At 30.4% G+C, this 17,514-nt stretch overlaps 2 protein-coding genes across 2 annotated transcripts; both read left to right on the forward strand.

The window, feature by feature from the left end:
• Positions 1-624: 624 nt before the first annotated feature.
• Positions 625-2,273, forward strand: LOC126676318 (high mobility group B protein 7-like). The gene is made up of 8 exons (XM_050370498.2): positions 625-800; positions 894-976; positions 1,067-1,118; positions 1,193-1,291; positions 1,369-1,426; positions 1,593-1,637; positions 1,735-1,824; positions 1,916-2,273. The coding sequence occupies exons 1-8, from the start codon at positions 715-717 to the stop codon at positions 2,003-2,005; spliced, it is 603 nt and encodes a 200-aa protein (XP_050226455.1). The 5' UTR covers positions 625-714; the 3' UTR covers positions 2,006-2,273.
• A 4,921-nt stretch (positions 2,274-7,194) lies between these two features.
• LOC126676301 (protein DUF642 L-GALACTONO-1,4-LACTONE-RESPONSIVE GENE 2-like) lies at positions 7,195-10,453 on the forward strand. Its single transcript, XM_050370476.2, has 3 exons — positions 7,195-7,362; positions 8,172-8,669; positions 9,780-10,453. Exons 1-3 carry the CDS (start codon positions 7,269-7,271, stop codon positions 10,301-10,303), a joined length of 1,116 nt encoding a protein of 371 aa, XP_050226433.1. The 5' UTR covers positions 7,195-7,268; the 3' UTR covers positions 10,304-10,453.
• Positions 10,454-17,514: the final 7,061 nt, after the last annotated feature.

The raw sequence follows: 17,514 nt of genomic DNA on the forward strand, positions 1-17,514 counted from the left end.
TTGTTGATCACTTTCAAGTTGAGGAGACAAATTACCAGTTAAATCATGAAAATTGTAGGAATACTTATAAAATTGTTCTAAAAATTATTTAATTTATAAAAATACGTACTTAGTCAAAAAAATCCAACTGTATCTAAAAATAAAAAAATTACATAATTTATGTACTTTATTTATATTTTTGGTACATTTGATACACTATCAATAAATTTCTAATACAGTACGTAAAATATAAAAACTTATTTTTTATTTTTTGTAAATGTTTTAGGTATGAAATGTAATTTTTTTGGAAAGTACGTATTTTTATTATTATTTTTTTCGTTTTTTAGATTTTTGTTTTTTGTAAGTTTTCCAAAATTATATGCAAAATGCAGTCTAGTTGGTAATGGATATAAGCCTGGGCTTATATGAGGGTAGTGTAACTTTTCGAATTTGGGCCTACAGTTGAGATTGGTTCGAAGCCTGAATATCTGCAGTGGGAAAGTGAATGAAAAATTGAAAAACCAGAGGGAGAGCGCGTTAAATTTTAAAAAGTCTCAGTGAAATATATGGCGGCAATGATTTAGTTTAGATTTGAAAGAGCGCCAAAAGAAAAACACAAAACTTCCTAAAAAGAAATGCAAAATTTCCCTCGCTTGTCTTCTTTTTATATCGCACTCTCTAACCCTCCAATTTCTCACCGGTTCAGAATTTCGAAGAAGAAGAAAAAATTAAGAAATGGCAAGGAAAAGAGTGGAGGCTGAGGATACTTCTGCCAATGCCACCATGGTTCGCGGCAAAGACGGCAGCGCATTTGCCAAATGGTTCATTTCTGCTCTTGGCATTTACTTTTTTTTGGGTATAATGCACATCAACTGTTTGTAAAAATGTCTGAGACAATCTTTTGATTATTACAGTGAAGATTGCAAGAAGGACGTGCCAGTGGCTCTTATTAGCATGCACAGCTGCAGCCTTGAAGCTAGAATCAAGATGAATCTGGGTGCGTTTAATTTTGTTTGTTTGTGATGTAACATAGTTATTTCTATTGCTGTTACTTAACTCTTTGGTCTGGATTATTGTCCTTTTCCAGAGGCTCAAGTTGTTGAAAAGGCGGCCGAGCCTAAGAAGAAACCTGCTGAAAGGTAAACAGATATTATACTGAATTGCTTGAATTAATTTTGTTATGTGAGGGCTTATTGTTTATATTGTATTACAGGAAGAAATCTACATCGACAGAACCCAAGGCAAAGAGAGCTAAGAAGGCTGACAATCCCAACAAGCTTAAACGTCCTGCTACCGCCTTTTTTGTCTTCTTGTAAATATCTGTCTCCGCCTCCCTTTCTGTTTATGGGTTTTACTTGTGTTTATTAACAAATTACTGTTTGTAATCAGGGACGAGTTTAGAAAAGCCTTCAAAGAAGCGAATCCTGATGCTAAGGATGTCAAAAGGGTACAATATATGCTTTTTAATTTTACCAATTATAAATGAAAATGCTTATACAAAAGCACCAAAACAAAAAAAATGGTGAATTAATGATTGTAAACAAATCACCCATATGTAAAACAGAGTTTGGCATTAACTGTGTTGTATTTATAAAGTTTGTACTGTGATTTAGGTTGCGAAGGAAGGTGGTGAAAAATGGAAAGCTTTGAGTGATGAAGTGAGTTTCTCCTGACTACTTTCTCCACAGGAGAGGCCTAATACTAATAAATTGTATCAATGGATGATTTTGAACCCTCGGTTTTGATTTGTTTCAGGAGAAGAAGCCTTATTTGGATAAAGCTGCTGAGCTCAAGGCTGAGTATGTGAAGGCCTTGGAACAAGCAAATGATGCTGAAAATGAAGATGTATGTATTGATCTCTCTCAAAGCTCTTGTTTTGATAAAAAAATTCCCTGAGTCTCTCATTTTGAGTTTGTTAATTTGTTTTGTTTTTTAGGAGGGAGATGCTGCAGATAAGGAGGAAGATGTTGCAGATAAGAAAGATGGTGAGGAGGAGGTGCATGAAGTATCTGATAATGAAGAGTAGCATCATAAATTTTTACTATAGAGGATTGTAAATTTTAGCTGTTCCTAGTTTATAGGTAGATTTTGGTTTTGGTTTTGGTTTTTGTTCAAGCATAACTTGTTAGCAATCATTTGGCTTGATCTCCAATTTCTTTAAAAACAGCAAAATGTTAGCTTGAGGTCTCAACTTAATGTTGAGCTAGACAGTTCATGACTGTATCTTGATATTTCAGTCTGTTTCTCTGCATTAAGGTTCAGATTATCATTGTTAATGAACCTATTTTTGTTAATCTTTACTTTGATTTATGTTTTGTGGGTAATAATCCTGTTTCCATGTGATGTTTATGCCTGCCTGGAGTTTAATTTGTGTAAAATTTAGCTCCATAATACCACTGTCATTCATTGTTATGCCTGATCTAAGCCACATTTTGAGGGACAACATAAATGAACAGATTCTTCAAGAAGTGAGAATGAGAAAATCAGGACTGAACTAAAAAGGTGCAATCCAGGCCTGATTGCTGCTTTTCATGAATCTCTACTGTTTCTTAAATGAGGATTATATAACACGGGTTGAATGGTGGCTCTAGGTGTTAGCTGACACGTCACTAAATATTCAAAAAAATAAATAAAATTAAAAGCCAAAATAGAAGGGGTATTTTTGTCTATAAGGGCCGTGAATGGCGCCGCCATAAAGATCAAGGGTTTATTGATCGTTTGTAAACATCAGGGATTTACTGATCGTTTGTAAACATCAAGGGTTTTTTGATCGGACCCCGATAGTCAAGGTCTGTGGGTGATTATTAGCCCTCTCAAAGCGTTTCTGTTGATAACTTTCTTTTGATCTTGCAGTTGTAAGTTAGTTTGTTCCTTAGACCTTTTAGGATGGAGATGTTGCTGATAAGAAAGATGGTGAGGAGGAGGTGCATGAAGTTTCTGATGAAGAGGAGCATCATAAATTTTTACTACCGGCTAGAGAATTGTAAATTTCAGCTCTCTCTATAGTGGATAGGTAGATTTTGGTTTTGGTTTTTAACCTGTTCAAGCATAACTTATTAGCAATCTTTTGGCTTGATCTTCAATTTTCTTAAAAACAGCAAAAGATTAGCTTGAGGTCTCAATTCAGAGTTGAGTCAGACAATTCATGATTGTATCTTGATATTTCAATCTGTTTCTCGACATTAAAATTCAAATGATTATTGATAATGAACTTCATTTTGATGTTATATTTTATGCCTGCTGATGATTAATTTGTGTAAATTTTGGCTCCATTATGCTGCTGCCATAAATTATTGAACATGACTAGGAAATTGTGGAAGATTAAATTAGCCCCAGGGCTGGGAATTGTTTCTTGATATATGATTCCATCTCCATATGTATCTCTTACAAACTATGTTTTACTTTTGCTGTTCGTAATATCATATTTAAGGACCCTAGCTCGTTGTCCATGCATCCAATAAAACAAGAGGATTCTGAAATGCCGAGCATCTGTGAAACATCAAGTATAGTTTATTATCCGAGCGTGGCTCTAAATCGTTTTGTCTGAGATAATTTAAATTTAATTGGTTCCAGAATAGAATTAACTTCTTATTTTGGAACCAATTAAATTGAGAAATCTCAAATGCTTTAACATACCAATACCTTCCGGCATTGTCTCTATTTCAGAATCTCGCAATTCCAAGTATCGCAGAAATTGAAATCTTGGCAAATACAGTGATTGGATGAACGATTGGTTAATGAAGTCCATATAACCAAAAGGTGCAATGGTTCGTATACCGGCTAAACCTTGTAAAATCATAGGGAGACTTTCAAGAGATGGTTTAGGGTTAGCAAATAACAAATGCCGAACATTTTCGGCTATTTGTTGGGTTGCCGATGTTACAATTGAGCACTCTGTTTGTGTCAATGATAAAGCAAGATCATGCATCAAATTGTGCATTTTACAACGATCATTAGTTGCTTAAGATTTTATTGGAATTGCATGGTGTAAACATTGACTATGCTTTATTATTTTAAATCCATGAGTTTTGATAAAGCCTGGTTGTATTTGTGATGTTAATTAATGTTGCAACTGCTTTGTTTATGCTAACTGTAGGAACCTACATACTTGTTTGATTTTCACGGGTTGAGGCTGGATCATTCGTACTTATTTCAAAAATGTATGGCAGTGAAAAAGTGTTAGATGAGGCAGCGAAGGCACCAACTGTCGTGGGCTAGAAGGAATTAAGAGAGGCTATATGGTGGGCTAGAAGGAAGGGTTCGCGCAAAGTGATTTTTGAGGGAGATTCCATTCAGGTCTCCAACTCCGTCAATAATGAAGTCTGTCAGTTAGCTGGAGTTTGGGGAATCTGTCACGATATTTGGCTAGCCAAAACTGCCTTTGATCACTGCCGATTCAACTGGATAAAAAGAGACAACAACAAAGAGGCCCATCGATTAGCTCAACGGGAAAAGGCGTCTTTCAGACACAATTACTCTAATCTTTTATAGATTACTTAGTAGCGTACTTTGTAATCTATTGGCAAAAAAAAAAAAAGGCACCAACTGTTAATGAATGACTTGTAGATAATTAATAAGGTGCATCATTTTATCTAGTTAGTCCATAATATCGATATATTTGTCTTTATTATGCAAAATTGTGTCATCAGCTTTTCATTGTTTTGAATACATTGTTCTGCATAATATGATATAGTTGGATTCTTTTTTGGACAATTTTGCTTTTCTAATAGAGTATTGTATCCAACAATGCAGGGTTTCTATTCAAGGTCACATTAAAGGTTTCAATTTTGTTAATGTTGATTAAAGAAATTCCTAAATTACCCTTTTCTTTCATACTAGATGCATATCATCTATATCTATACTATCATATAATTCTGAGCTCCACAATAAATTTTTAACATGGTTTTGACAAGTGGCATTTTAAAATAATGACATGCGGAGTCTACACACTCATTCACTCTCTCAATATTATTATATAATTCTGAGCTCCACAATATTCAACCGATCAAATTCAAATAGATATATGGCACTATATAAACTCATTTAAATGAGCAGAAAAATAGCATTCATCACCCAAAAAAAAACAATTGCGCCTTCAATCTTCCAAAGATCCCAGCTTACATCTTCAAACGTCCAGAGAACCCAGCTTCTTCTTCCCGCCAAGTCCCGTTAATTACTGCGACAGAATAGCGACGAACATTCCGTCGCTAAATTGGCGCACACATTTTTGCCCTTCATTTTGAAGTTATAGCGACAGGGTTTTTGGTGTGTCGCTATAACATGATTTTAGCGAGAGATTAAAAATTCGTCGCTAAAATTCGTCGCCAATCAGCAGTAATCTAGTAGCGATTCATATAAATTGACATAAAAATACGATAGAGCCTTTTTAAGTGGAACATGTAAATATAGAATATGTCTTTTCTTAAACAGGACGGAGGGAGTACTAAAACATCCAATATATATATATATATATATATTTAAAATATAATAAATATATTTTTAAAAAAGGACTCCATATAAATATATATGGAGCCCATTAATGTTTTTTTAATATTTCAAATGATAAACTAAAGAAAATTATACATACAATATATATATATATATATATTTTTCAAATTTTATATTTTTCAAATTTTTACATATGTAATTTTAGAAATGTAAACAATATTATATACAATATCACACATTGACTAAATAATCTGTAAAATTGGACTATAAATTATTAACTGCTATTAATTCTCAAAATTAAAATAAAACAAAATTAAAGACTATAATTAGATTTATTTTCAAAACGCATGTGAGTTAGTAAGACGTTTTCTTGACTTAAGTGAGATTGTGAGTTTGAACCGTATTCATATATGCAGCCATTTAAAATTTGGAATCAGAGTCTTCCCTCTCACAAGTGATCTACCGAACTAGAATGGAGATTAGTCTGAATGTGAAAAGTTTAAAGATGTCATTTCAAACATCTGATGGTCATAAAAAAACTATTATTAGATTTGAAATAGAAAAAAAAACCATATTTTACTATCAAGTAGGCCTATAATTTTATTATATGCGGGTATCAGTAAGCACATGCACAAACATAATGTAGATTAATTATGCTACATGTACTGAAACTTGTACATCTCTGATTAATCATTTAATAATCAAAATCATACCGATAGTTATTCCCTTTTAATATGAAATTGAGAAGTCAACTATTTTCCCCATATATCAAAGCAATATTATTGGGTAGACACTAGGAATGGAATCAAAATATTAGATCTATATAATGTTTGAAGTTATTTAAAAAAATTCTAATAAAGTATTCTGTAGAAATTAATCCGATGTTATTGTAGGCAAACGGATTGGTACTTTCAGAAGAAGAAAAAAAGTTGTAGAATGAATGGTAAAAGTTAAGGATGTTATAATTATAAATTGAACTAAAAGGATTAGTTCTTCTAAAAAAAAGGATTAGTTTGAAAGAGATAAAACTTCAGGGATGAAAATTATCTCAAAAATAAGTTGAGTCTAAAACCAAAAAAGAATTACGACAGATAGAGCTAATCACGGTAACCAATAAAAAGGTCATATGGGGTCCGACATATTATTCAACAAGTCACTATCGGTACTTTGATTTTTGAAATATTTGAGACAAACATACACATCTCACGCCTAATATGGTGCGATTTTAACATGATTTTTCTTTCTTTCTAGTATCATTTAAAAATCATCAATTTAAAATTTAAAAAAATAAAAACAAAATTAATTTTATACGTCATCTATGTCACAAGTAACACCTCTAGTCGTATTAAATTAATATTACATGTACATTTAATATGAATGAAAAAGAATAGTTAATTTAAATTAAGTAGAATAAAACTTAAAAAATCGAACGAGTACATTTCACTAACTTTAATTTTTGTAAACTAATCATTGATTTTATTTTTACAGATTATTAATTCATAATAATTTTTCAAAAAATTAAAAGAGTAATTTAAAAATATTTTCACAATTTAAATATAACTAACTAGTTTTTTTAATTCTTGTGAAACTGCCTAGAAGGGAGTATTTATTTAATCAAATTTTACACTATAGTTTTATTTAAATAAAAATAATAAAAATAATTGAAATTTAATAAATCAGACCACTCAACCTTTACTTTTTTCATATATAATTCTTTAACCATTTATTTTCTAACTTTTGTTGTATAAATAGAAGAGTCTAGTACGCTACTTTGCATACCCACCATTATACTTTTCAGTTTCTTTAAAGAAAGGTGGTGCTTATTTATTTCTCGTAATAATATGGCTTTGTTTCTCTCTGTTTCTTTGCTACTCATTCTCTGTTTCTGCCATGCTTCAACTCAAGCTTCTGCTCTTCTGGCTAAGCCTCTTGATGGTAAAACATTTTTTTACACTTATTTTTGTTACTAATGCATACAGATCTGCATCATATTCATGCATTTTCTCATTTTAAATTTAAATTTTACTAATTCTATGTACAAACACACCTCTTATGTAATTACTATTTAGAAATCCATAATAATTATCACTAAATTATGTATGCATAATAATTGAGAAAATGTTATGTATACCGATTTTTTTTTAAATTTAACCAAACTAACAAATCCAGTTAATTTGGTTTTAACATATAAAATAAACAATTCTTTTTAATTTAGTTTGGTTTATGTATAAAAAATTCAATTACATTTTAGTACAAATCGGATTGTACTAAAAAAATTGATCAAACTAACTGGTTCAATTTAATTTGATTAACAATAATTTAATCTTAGGTTTTAAAAATAACATTTTAGTTTGGTTTTGATTCAGTTTGATGTTAATCATTTCAGCTCTTGCTAACAATTTTTAGGTGTTAATGTGAAAATCTAGAGGCTAATTAGTTGTAAATTGAACAAAGGAGCATACGGTCCTTAAATTTATACATCATGATCAATTAAATTGCATTTATCATTTTAATCAATCAAATACAATAGTTTTTATTTTTAGGTTAATTAAGAATTATATTTTATATATTTAAATAAATTAAAATGAGATCATTTCAGTTTTTAAATTTGTTCGTTTTGTATAATTAAATACTTAATTAATTTAAAAAAATTATCTTTAATTAATTAAAATAACTAATAGTAAATTAATCTATCCCATGCATGATTAATCAATATCGTGGACACATCTTTTTGCCTTTTCCAGGGCTAGTGGAGAATGGAGACTTTGAAGAGGGGCCATCAAAAGCAAATCTAAAGAAAACAGTAATAACAGGAAAATACTCACTCCCCAAGTGGGAAATCAACGGCTTGGTGGAGTACGTCTCAGGTGGGCCGCAACCAGGTGGATTCTACTTCGCAATTCCTCGCGGGGTTCACGCAGTGAGGCTCGGCAATGAGGCATCAGTCTCGCAAACTTTGAACCTCGAGACAGGTTCATTCTACGCCTTAACATTTGGCGCAACGAGAACTTGCGCCCAAAACGAGGTTCTGAGGGTGTCGGTCCCTGGTCAGTCGAGTGATCTTCCTCTTCAGACCCTTTATAGCAGCGACGGTGGTGATACTTATGCTTTGGCTTTTAAGGCAGTTTCTGAAGCTGTTAAGGTTACATTTCATAACCCTGGTGTTCAAGAAGATCCTACTTGTGGTCCTCTTTTGGATGCTGTTGCAATCAAGCAAATGCTTCCTCTTAAGTATACCGAAGGTATGATTCTTTGCTTTGTTTTCTTTATTTATTTGGTCAACACAACTCGGTAGGTTTAGTCAATTGAATCTAATTGTAACTTTAAGCTCAGTTTTGTAATTTAGACAACGTGTAAATTTCGTGATTCTTTTTTACACTAACCCTAAAAATGAACATCTCATATTAATTACAAAACTGATTCTTTTGACCAAATATTTATATTTTAAATGTTCTTATATTTCTTAAACGAGCAAAGGGTCAACGCGCCCCCTAAACTTGTGACACGGGGTCATCTAACCCAATTTATACTTTTTTGAGCAACTAACCCCAAAACTCTTCATCTTTGGGTCAAATAATCCCATAATTTATATTTTTATTTTAAAAAATAGATTTAAAATAATTATATCGCAACAATTAGGGAAATATCTAATTACCTTTTTGCATCCATCGCCTCCGATTTATATTTTACACATTTTAAAAATATAATTATGGGTTATTTGACCCAAAATTGAAGAGTTTTGGGGTTAGTTGCTCAAAAAAGTATAAATTGGATTAGATGACCCCGTGTTATAAGCTTAGGGGGTGCGTTGACCCTTTGTTCTTTCTTAAACTATCATATTTATAATTTCATACGCCTTATAAAACACTATGATATAAAATTTTGTATAATAATACTTGAATATATAAGGCTTAATTATTTAAAAACCACTCACCTTGAACTTTTTTTTCGTTTATACCCTGACCTAGGAAAAAGTTCATTTATACCCTGACGTATGTATTATGTTTCACCTCTACCCCGAGGCACTAAATTAACTTCTTTTCATTAAGAAAAAAGTTTAAAATAGTTCTTCATTTTTAACCTAAACTAATTAGAGATTAATTAGAAATGAATTTTTCTCTAAATGAAGGACTATTTTGAACTTTTTTTAAAATGAAAAGAGGTTAATTTAGTGCCTCGGGTAGAGGTGAAACATAAACACATACGTCATGGTATAAATGAACTTTTTCCTAGGTCATGGTATAAATGAAAAAAAAGTTCAAGGTGGGTGGTTTTTAAGTAATTAAGCCAATATATAATCATATTAGTGTTTTTTTTATTTTTTGATCATTGACCTATTCCTTTTTAAGCAGGAAACCTAGTGAAGAATGGTGGATTTGAATATGGACCTCATGTATTCAAGAACTTCTCAACAGGAGTCCTACTCCCACCAAAGCAAACAGATCTAATCTCACCACTTCCTGGTTGGATAATTGAATCACTAAAACCAGTAAAATACATTGACTCAAAACACTTCTCTGTCCCATCAGGATTTGCTGCAATAGAATTAGTAGCAGGAAGAGAGAGTGCAATTGCACAAATTATCAGAACAATTCCAAACAAATTTTACAATCTCACATTTACAATTGGAGATGCCAAAAATGGCTGCCATGGATCAATGATGGTTGAAGCATTTGCTGCTAAAGAAACATTGAAAGTTGGGTTTGAATCAAAGGGAAAAGGTGGGTTCAAGGTTTCAAGTTTAAAGTTCCAAGCTAGTGGTGAGAGGACTAGAATTACATTTTATAGTGCTTATTATCATACTAAATTGAATGATTATGGTCATATGTGTGGTCCTGTTTTAGATGATGTTAGTGTGGTTTCTCTTAAATATTGATTTTGTGAAGTTTGGTGGTTGATTATAGAGTTTGTGGTTTGTTTTGTAAACTCTGAAAAAATCTGATGCCATTTTGGAGTTTCTTTTAAATCCATCTTGGTATGCAGCTTACTTTGTTATTCATAATTTCATACAAATAGTGTGGCTTAACTCGTGTACCCGCTCTTGTATTGTTCGACTTTTATTTAACTGGTCCTTAATAAATTTATTTTTATTTTATTCATGTATAAATTTATTTTTGAATCGAATTGTTCATTTATAGACATTAAAGACGGTGCATTGCACATTTACACAAAATTAATATACTTGGACTTAACACGAACATAACATCTTAAATGAATTAAGTACTTTAAATCGAAGGTTCTGATTAGTAGGAGACTTTTTGAAGAAAAAAAATTAGTAGGAGATTAGGAGTGTTCAATCTAGTTTTGATTGGGCTGAGTTATGAGCTTCTTTTAGCCCAAAGTAAATTTTATAGAGATTTTTACATAATTACTAGAAACACATGAAATATTTACAAAAACTCTTGCATTGTTCCAATGTTGGGTCAATTTACTGGAGCAGCCAAGCCAGGCACACTTGTTTCTTTATCCACATAAGACTATACAAGATGCCATTACTAACTTGTATAATTTTATTCTTTGGCAAAAAAATAAATTGTATAATCTTATTAGACATTTTTTTTTGGCTTTTTATCTTATCATAAACAGTTTCCATGCTCTTTTTATTTGTCTTGGCAGTTTTCATCATAAATGCCAATATGTAGGACAATGACCGTAGTAATAATTGTTCATTTATAAATTTAATTTATTTAAAATAATGTTATTAATATAAAATTTGATAAAATATTCATTTATCTTTAAAGAAAAAATTATTTTTTTAATCACTTTAAACAAATTTATAAGTTGGCCATTGATGACATTGTACTCCAACAAAAAACAAATCAGCCAAGTACATTATCTAGCTGTTGAATTTAAAATAAATTTTTATTTCAATAAGAAAATTACTTTGAAAATTATAAAATGCGTTTGAACTTTTTATAAGAACAAGTTCTAAAAATCGTTGTCCTTCTGATTTCTTGTAAAACAAGTAATCTTATCTTCAAAATAACGTATCAACACAATTATATCCTTAATTTGAAAGATAAACAACATTTTATTAATTATTAATGAAATTGAAAATTTTACAATATAAGATCATAATTTATCATAGGCAGAAGGTATAAAAAACCTTCGAATTTTTTTCAAAGTACATATCAGCCCTTTTACTTTATTTGGGTACAATTAAGCCCCGTATTTTTAAAATTGAACAATTAAACCCTTATTATTTTAAAATCGAACGAATATACCCTTTTAATTTACTTTTGGGACACTTACCCCCTCAAATTTTTGGTAAATATTTTAAATATTAAAATTCTTTTTGAAATTCTTTTCTATATGATTATGAGAGACCATGTCAGTCATTAACGAGTGTTTCTAATGATGTTGGATGAAAGGGGTTATCTGTTCTATTTGAAAACAAAGAAGGTTTAATTATGTCCTAAAAAGTAAAAGGGATGATTTGTATTTTTGTGAAAACTACGAGGGTTTTTCATTCCTTTTACCTTTATCAAATTATATGTTCTTATTTTCATAGACGAACCTACATGTATAGAACATATGTTAAATAATGATTTATTTTATAAATTTAAATTTAAAATAATATTCTTAATTTAAAAATCAGTATATATAGTTTATCTATCTTATAAAATCAGCATTATAGGTGCACCTGCCAGTTAGTTTCATACTTTTAGTACAAACTACATTGGACCCTCTTTAATAACCCACAAACAAATTGACCTAAATAGGATTGCTATATGAAGTGGTTCAGCCTGGCATGGACCAGCTTTACTTCATAAGCTCGTGTGTTTAACTATTGCCAACTTTTTTCTGATTAATTTTAATTTCTTTGATTTCAACTCTAATTTTATATGAAAGTGTGGTGGTATAAATAAATTCAATAATACACGTTTAATTGTTTCCTATAATATATGTGTCTAGTTAGCTTTATAATTTACTTGAGTTATACTTGGTTTCATTTTAGTAAAATTGATGATATTTCCCAATAATTACGGTGTATAAGAAATTTTTTATACAATCTTTTGATATTTTTAAAAACAATAAAGTATTCAATGATAATTCTTTTTAGTTTATGTTAAAATTGCTAAATATAATACCTAATTCAGTTTATATCATTATACATACCTAATAACATTATATTTTTGTGCAATATCCCATATCCAATTGACGTATAAATTGCACAAGTGACGTAAGTTTCGTCGAGTTCCAACGTGAAATGAGTAATTTTTGACGCGTTTTTCGTATTTGATATTTGTAAGATTAAGAACAAATATTTTTGATAAATATTATATACACTTTATAATATTTTAACAGGTGTTTAAAAGTTTGGATTTAATTCAAGAATCAATTCCATGTGTTTTAATTTATAATAGTCAGGTTTCAGATGTTCTCCAAAAACCGACACAGTTTAGTAAAATAGTGATATTTCTCGATTAAACAGTTGGTTCAGAATCATTTTGAGATATGTTAATCCTAAGAGAATTACCTGTGATTTGACTGTTGGAATCGTCCAACTATCTAGACGATTGTAAAAAAAAAAAATTAAACGATCACCAGCCCGCATTGCCTATAAATAGGACTATTTCGAGATTAATTCATTTTGTACTCATTTTTCTACTTTTAAGGGTTTCTTTCTTTCTCAAAAATCCTAATTCTCTACCCTAAGCCTCCATACACATACTCAAACATTAAAACACTCTTTGATCATCACCAAACTTAGTAATTTGAAGTTGCATGTTAGGTCAAAGTTAGTTTCTTCAAGAAATTGATCAAATTGATCCATAGACTTTGCAAATTGATAACTTTTGAATCTCACGGTGGAATTGATTGAAATTTGAAGGAGTTGGTCTTCAGAGTAAGTGGTACAGCCCATTTTAACTATTTTGTTAAGTTGGTCTTGAGGGTAAGTGGTTTGAGTTTTATGGAGATTTTGAGTTAAATTTTGATAACTTTAACATGCATGTATGATCCATGTTAAACTTTTTGATGAAATAATTGAAATCCGTGATTAAGAATGATAATAAAATTAAGGGGTAATGTTATAAAAATTCACGAACTTTATACGTTTTCTTATTTTAATCATGCACTTTAAATTTTTTCATTTTCATGCACGAACTACCACTTTTTCTCAAATTCATGGACGGTGCTGAGATGTCACGGCTCCATTGGTGTAATTCGCTGAGATGGAGGTCATTTTACACCAATGAATGAGTGTCACCTCAACACCGTGTATGAATTTGGGAAAAAGTGGTAGTTCGTGTATGAAAATGAGAAAATTTAAACTTCGTGATTAAAATGAGAAAACGTGTAAAGTTGATTTTTTTTGACATTAACCCTAAAATTAATCTTGATAATTTTGGTGATTTTATCATGAATTATAAATGATTAAAATGAATGAATGTGTATTTAAGTGTTTTACATTAATTTGATGTTCAAGAGGATGCATGCAAGGGATTTTGTGGTTGGATCATGAGAATAATTACATGGGCATGATTAAAATCGTGAATTCTATGTTTGGTGTAAGTTTGATTGAATTTGGATGTGTTCGTGAAAATTGGAATTTTGAGGGTTAAATTTTTAGTTTGCAAAATTGGAGAACCCTTTTTAAAATTGATCAAAAGTATGTATTTTTTATGTTAAGGGGCTGTTTTGAGATGGTTTGTTATTTATGAATCATTTTGAATTGATTTGGTGTAATTTGGTTTAAAAGTACAGATTTAAATCAAATGGGTAAGCTTCAAAAATTCAAGGATCATTTTTATAACTTTTACAAATCTATAATTTTAAGATTAGGGACTTGAATGGTACCTAAAATTATGAATAGAAAATTTTAAATGATTCTGTAAAGAAAAATAAAAAAGATGAATTTGTAAAATATTAAAAGTTCAGGAACTTTTTGATATTTTTACCTAAAACCTAATATTTTAGCCACTAGAGCTTTATTGGAACATATGGTATGACGAAAATACTTTGAAAGTTATTATTTGAAATAAGAATGGAAAATTGAAAGGAGTTGAATATATATAAATTTTAAAGATTTTATAGGTTTATACTCCTAATAGAGAAATTATCATTTTTAGTATTTTAAAGAAACGATTTTGATGTTGGCATTGGAAAAATGATTTATTGAATTTGTGAGCAAGTTCCGTTGAATGAACTGGGCTAGTAAGAAATACCAAACTGATGGGTTACGAAAATTTTAAGTTGAACCAATGTCGTCGAGCGTTGAGCGGAATACTCGGCCGACGAAGTACGAGAAGTTTTGTGGAAAAGAAAAGGAAAGATATTTCATAAAATATTATTATAAAGAAGTTTATCGTGGAAAAAATGTTTTAACAGAGCTAAAGTCAATAACAATTTACAAGATATGAAAAGAAAATAAAGTTTCAAAAATGAAATGATTTGTATTATAACACTAAAATGCTATGTGTATGGTATTTGAGTTTAATTGTTATTCTAGAGTTAGGATAAGAGTACGTGGGTTATGTACAAATTTTAATTCATTCGCATTTGTTAAATTCGTCGCATTTTGACGCATCAGGGATCCGAACATTTGTAAGTTCGTATTGCCAAGAGGAGGCGCACGATTTGTGAGTTGTACTTTACTTTTTGACATTAATATTAGGGTTAATTGCAAATTAATACACGAACTTTACCCTAATTTGCAATTACAACACGAACTTTAAAACTTGGCAATTTTATACACTGACTTTCATTTTTTTGGCAAATTAGTACATCGACCAATCATATAACAGCACGTGGCTGTATATGACAATGTCCACGTTAGTGTTTTTCCAGTTCGGTGTATCAATTCGTCAAAAAATAAAAATCGGTGTACCAATTTGCCAAGTTTTAAAGTTCGTGTTGTAATTGCAAATTGGGATAAAGTTTCTGTATTAATTTGTAATTAACCCTTAATGTTATGAATTATTTTATATATATACGAAATATTTGGAAAATATATGTCATATATGTTTTGAAGAGCCGATATAGTTCCGACAAAATGAGCTTACCTATTGGGCAATAATATAACTACGTATAGACTAATAACATAAGTAAGTATGTATTGAATTAAACTAAATGAGATAATTGGGAAGGAAAATAATGGAAAGTCTTAATGGTTGTGGTTATGTGTCCCTGGTCATTTGTGACAGTATTTGTTTGCGTATCCGTTGTTAAGACATTGAAAATAAATCAGAAGACAGATGTTTGTACGCCCTTGGTCATTTATGACGACAAATGTTTGCTTATCTCTTGTCCGAATGGTTAAAGGCAATGGAGGTCCCCGGCTATAAGTAGTGTTTGTGGTTGTAACCCCTGGTTAACCCTTGGATTATGAGATTATGAGTAAATGTGACTCGAGGTGATCGCTGTGAATCGAGAATTAGGGTTTTTTTTATTTCAGTATACGGTTATATATATGTATTATTATTATTATTATTTCTTTTTATTAATGTTTAGTAAATGTACAAACTCATCAATTTTTTAGTTCATGTTTTTGAGTTGACTTCCGAACTTGTTATTCTTCAGATGGTATTTTGAAATCTTGAAGTATGTACAGTCTATTTGCTTCTAGTAAATCCGCAGTGGTGACATTAGCAGTCAGTTGTAAAGACTGACTTGTGTATTTTGGATGACGATTATCATGTTTGTTTATATATACGCCTAACATGATAGTGTGACATCGTTTATGGAATCAATGTTTATATGAAATGATTTTCCATATTTAGTACAATATGATTCGGAAAATAAGCATGTTAGCTGAATTAAAGAAAAGAAATGTGCACGAATTGGGAAAGTTAGTATCATCCATGAGTAGTATACCATGATGAGTAAAGAAAAATGAAATCGGATTGTTTTGCATGCGTGACATGATTGGTGAATTACAAAAGAAGATGATTTTTTTTTAAAAATGGAATTAAGTTTGATATAACATGTTATGCATATATACGTGTAAAATCTATAGATCTTTAGATAAGTTACGGGTGCCGGAGCAATCACTCATGTTTCTTATCGTCAGTTGCGACTCATAAATTTGGATCGTGACATTTAAGTATGTATTTTTATGTAATTTAGAAGTAAATTACTCTTAATATTTATACAGATGTAATGATTATTATTTTTTCAAAAAATATTGCACTAAAATAAATTTAATCATATCTAACCAAATCAAATGGTAAAGAATCACAAATTAGTAATTAAACTACTTGATATACCTTAATTATAAATTAAATAAAGCTATAAAAATTTAAAAATAAAGATAAATAAATTAACAAAATTTCATTTTTTTCAAATTTTGAATGCATTATTATAACCTTTAAACTAATTGTTTTATATAGTTGAGAAGAGAGAACGTTTATAGGAGGAAATATAACCTTAAAACTTAAATTTTTAATGCTATATTTTTAACCGTCGATTTAACTACAGAGAACCTCAATCAACCAAAAATCATAATATGCAAACTAAAAAATAATTCTAAACTGCTTGATAGAATTAAGAATTTATAACAACAATGGAAAAAAATTCATAACGAAGAGAGTTTATTAATAAAGAGTTTCTGTTTTGAGAGTTTTTGAAATTCATGAATTTGATAGAATCAATGAATTTAAAGTTTATGGCATATAGCCACAAGGCTCATGTGAGTTGGTAAGCATCTCTTCTTTGATTGTGCTTTGTGGGCATTTTTTCTGCTTCTTTTTCTTATTTTTTGCTTCTTGTAAGAGTTTCTTTATCTTATGCTGGTTCGTTTTTCCTTGCGTTTAGTTCACTTCTCTCGTCGTTCTTTTCTTCGCCACTTCGTGAAGTTACTCGGTTTTCTGAATCTCTTCTTTCGCCTTCATTATTTTGGCAGCGTTTTGCCTAACCTCTTGAGTTCTCCTTCTTCTTCTTCTTCTTCTTCTTCTTCTTCTTCAGTTTATTCACGTTTTTTTCAAACTTCTGGATTCCTTCCTTCTGGATTTCTTCCTTTCGTTCCCACTCGTTGCCTGTGGCGATTGGGAGGCGAGGTCACGAAATGAGTTTTTTGTAAGTTTATGCTTTCTACATATGCGTTTGTAGAATTTATGGTTTCTTCTGCATTTTTATCCAGGTTGG

The sequence above is a fragment of the Mercurialis annua genome, linkage group LG4 (genome assembly GCF_937616625.2).
Source record: "Mercurialis annua linkage group LG4, ddMerAnnu1.2, whole genome shotgun sequence".
In the NCBI taxonomy this organism is placed as follows: Eukaryota; Viridiplantae; Streptophyta; class Magnoliopsida; order Malpighiales; family Euphorbiaceae; genus Mercurialis; species Mercurialis annua.